We start from the raw sequence: 3,042 nt of genomic DNA, 5'->3' as shown, positions 1-3,042 counted from the left end.
AACGTGCCAGAAACGCTGCTCTGTTCCAAGTAAAATGCAAGGAAATGTTTATTTTTCTACAGCTTCCTTTTCCCCCCTTCCTGCTTTCCATACGATTGTCTGCGCTGGACTCTTAAGATAGGCGAGAGCTGGGTCAGCTGACTCATGGTTTCTCCATTAGCAGAGGGGCATGGATTGTGAACTTGGCTTCCTGCATCCCACCATACCACGGAACCATGAGCCAAGAATCTCTTTCCAGCCTGTTCAGGGCACTGAAAGGCAGAGCCTGACTCCTTGGCTGGAACTCAGCCCAACGGCCTAATTGGCCATCTCTTTGCAGTTCAGGATTTTGATTCTAGTCCAAATCTTTTTTTCAAAAAAAAGTCCTTCAGGCCAAGTAGCAAAGAAAGCCTCCTTCAGGGCAGAGACACCTCCTAAGAATAGTCTCCCTTCTAGAGACCCCAGGCAGGGGGAGTCCCAAACCTATTTTCATAACCCTGAGCCCTTACCTGCCCTTTTGCCCACTGCTTTCAAAGTGCCCAGGGACTGCATCAGCTGTGTGCAAAAGCCAGTTCTTAAGAGAAGGTGCCCAGGCAGAGACTTTGTCCTCTCTATAAAAAGCAAAATAATCACGAAAAGACTAAAGGAACAGGCATCCACCATCTGCTCTCAGTGGGTTAACATATTCATCCTCTAAACACTCAGTACCAAGGCCCAGAAGGAAAGGTGGCCCCCAAAGCAGCACTAACTAGAGCCTCACTTCTGAGACAGCAGTACTGGTTCCCACAGTGCAGAGTTTCATTGAAGACCTACATTCAATTAATATTTACTGAATATTAAATGAATAACACTTAATGGGTTCCTTATTCATGGGAGACAGACACATTCCCCAAGCCCTAGACAGTAGTTTCAGGAAACTGCCTCCACCAAGTGTTCGCCAGAACTAGGGGGTCTGACTTTTCACTTTGCTCCCTCTAGAGCCACAGAATGGCAGAGTAACAAACAGACTGGGTGAGCTCTCAGAATGAATCATTGCTGCATCTCATCAGAGCTGCTGAAACAGGCTACCTGTTTGTTTTGTTTTTCTTTTGTAGTTCCTACCCAAGACAGATCAATTGCAATGGAAAACTCTGAGTGCTACCAGAGGTAAAACTGGGTGAAGGAGGCAAGAGAAGACTTTCAGCCTCTTGATCACCAGCACGACCATACTGTTTCAGAAAGCTGGGTGGTGGTGGAAGCGCTCTCAATGACCGTTAGTCTTCTCCACTAAATCTTGGTTGGGTAAAGGAAATTAAATTGGGTCCTGGTACCTGGTCAAAATCATTAGAAATTTACCTGGCTTCTTTCTCAAGTTACCTTCTTCCCTGGTTCAGACTGTTGGTAAGAGTCCAGATACCCAGATGGGAAGGAAGGAGACAGCTGCGTGCTTCACTCCATTTGTCACTTCATGCATGGACCATACTCTGGGTTTGAGATCATTCTTCATTGAAGTTTGTAAAAATAGGTTGAAATTGTAAACCTCCACGATCATTGCTATATGTAGATATATTTCAATTTAAGCAAAACAAGCTGCAAGTTATTCCCCGGCATGCTCAAAGGATTTTTGTGCTTTTCACTTAATAGTCCAAAGTCCCTTAAATTCCTGCTGCAGACATCAATAGCTTATCTATATTCTCAGACACCAAAAGGAGAAGTTGAATCTTGCTCTCTTTGGTATACTAATGTAGTGGTATGCTAAGCTAGCTCATACCAGCTTAGAAAAGCTGATTGTAAAATTTTCATGTTGACAGCTGGTTATTAAATGCAGCCATTATTAAAAATCAAATCGGCCGGGCGCGGTGGCTCAAGCCTGTAATCCCAGCACTTTGGGAGGCCGAGACGGGCGGATCACGAGGTAAGGAGATCGAGACCATCCTGGCTACCTACTAAAATACAGGAAACTAGCCGGGCGAAGGTGGGGCGCTGTAAGTCCCAGCTCTCGGGAGCTGAGGCAGGGAGAATGAGCGTACCCGGGAGGCGGAGTTGGTAGTGAGCTGAGATCCGGCCACTGCACTCCAGCCTGGCGGGAACAGAGCGAGACTCCGTCTCAAAAAAAAAAAAAAAAAAAAAAAAAAAAAAAAAAAAAAAAAAAAAAAAAAAAAAAAAAAAAAAAAAAAAAAAAATCAAATCATACAAACATAATTAAATCAATTAATTTAAAACAAAGGTAATAAATATTCAAAGCGTATCACTTCCTAATTTTATCTTGCTGCTCTTGAGGTAATTTCTGTCCATGGTACCTGTGTGGTGGAATTACTATGCACGATGGTGTGCTACTGTGCACCTTGTCCAACCCCACTCTTGGTGATAGCATGTTGGTAGCTTGCAATCAGCCAGGTGGGAGTGTTAGCATGGACACTGGCAAAAGCTACAGATCCCGGAGAGCCAGTGTTTAAACATTTACCAGCATACCACTGCTAGTAATCAAGGCTAACTGGTCCAGAAATTGCCCAGGAGAAGGAGATGGATGTTCCATTTTCCTCTATTGATACTGACTAGCATATAAAAGATATAGAAACAGCACTAAGAATTTCTGAAAATACCTAATGAAAATGTTATTTTTTTTGTTTTTTTTTTTGAGACGGAGTCTCACTCTGTCGCCCAGGCTGGAATGCAGTGGCGTGATCTCGGCTCACTGCAACCTCCGCCTCCCAGTTTTAAGCGATTCTCCTGCCTCAGTCTCCTGAGTAGCTGGGACTACAGGCGCATGCCACCACGCACAGCTAATTTTTTGTATTTTTAGTAGAGATGGGGTTTTGCCGTGTTAGCCAGTATGGTCTCTATCTCCTGACCTCATGATCTGCCCGCCTCAGCCTCCCAAAGTGCTGGAATTACAGGCGTGAGCCACTGCACCCGGTCAAAAATACTACATCTTTTATAGGGGGAAAAAGCTCTTTATACCGTGGCAAGGCCTTTTCTTTCACAAAAAGCTGGGCGTACTGAACAATTCAAGCTGTGCAGTAGTAGACTGAAAACCGAATTTGTTCAGGAGTTACAGCTTCTGTCCAGAGCAAATCCTGTAGT

The 3,042-nt window shown here is 44.4% G+C and overlaps 1 protein-coding gene across 1 annotated transcript in view; it reads left to right on the top strand.

Annotated features, from left to right (window-relative positions):
* SLC60A1 (solute carrier family 60 member 1) overlaps positions 1-1,806 on the top strand; it is a 33,427-nt gene extending 31,621 nt beyond the window's left edge. Inside the window, exon 10 of the mRNA XM_017880958.1 lies at positions 1,074-1,806. Within this exon, the coding sequence (XP_017736447.1) occupies positions 1,074-1,129 (56 nt within the window). The 3' untranslated portion in view covers positions 1,130-1,806. The remainder of the gene's footprint in view (positions 1-1,073) is intronic.
* Positions 1,807-3,042: the final 1,236 nt, after the last annotated feature.

Source organism: Rhinopithecus bieti, unplaced genomic scaffold (assembly GCF_001698545.2).
Source record: "Rhinopithecus bieti isolate Rb0 unplaced genomic scaffold, ASM169854v2 scaffold_12049, whole genome shotgun sequence".
Classification (NCBI taxonomy): domain Eukaryota; kingdom Metazoa; phylum Chordata; class Mammalia; order Primates; family Cercopithecidae; genus Rhinopithecus; species Rhinopithecus bieti.
Note: the sequence above shows the minus strand (reverse complement) of the source record. Positions and strands in the feature narration are given on the sequence as shown.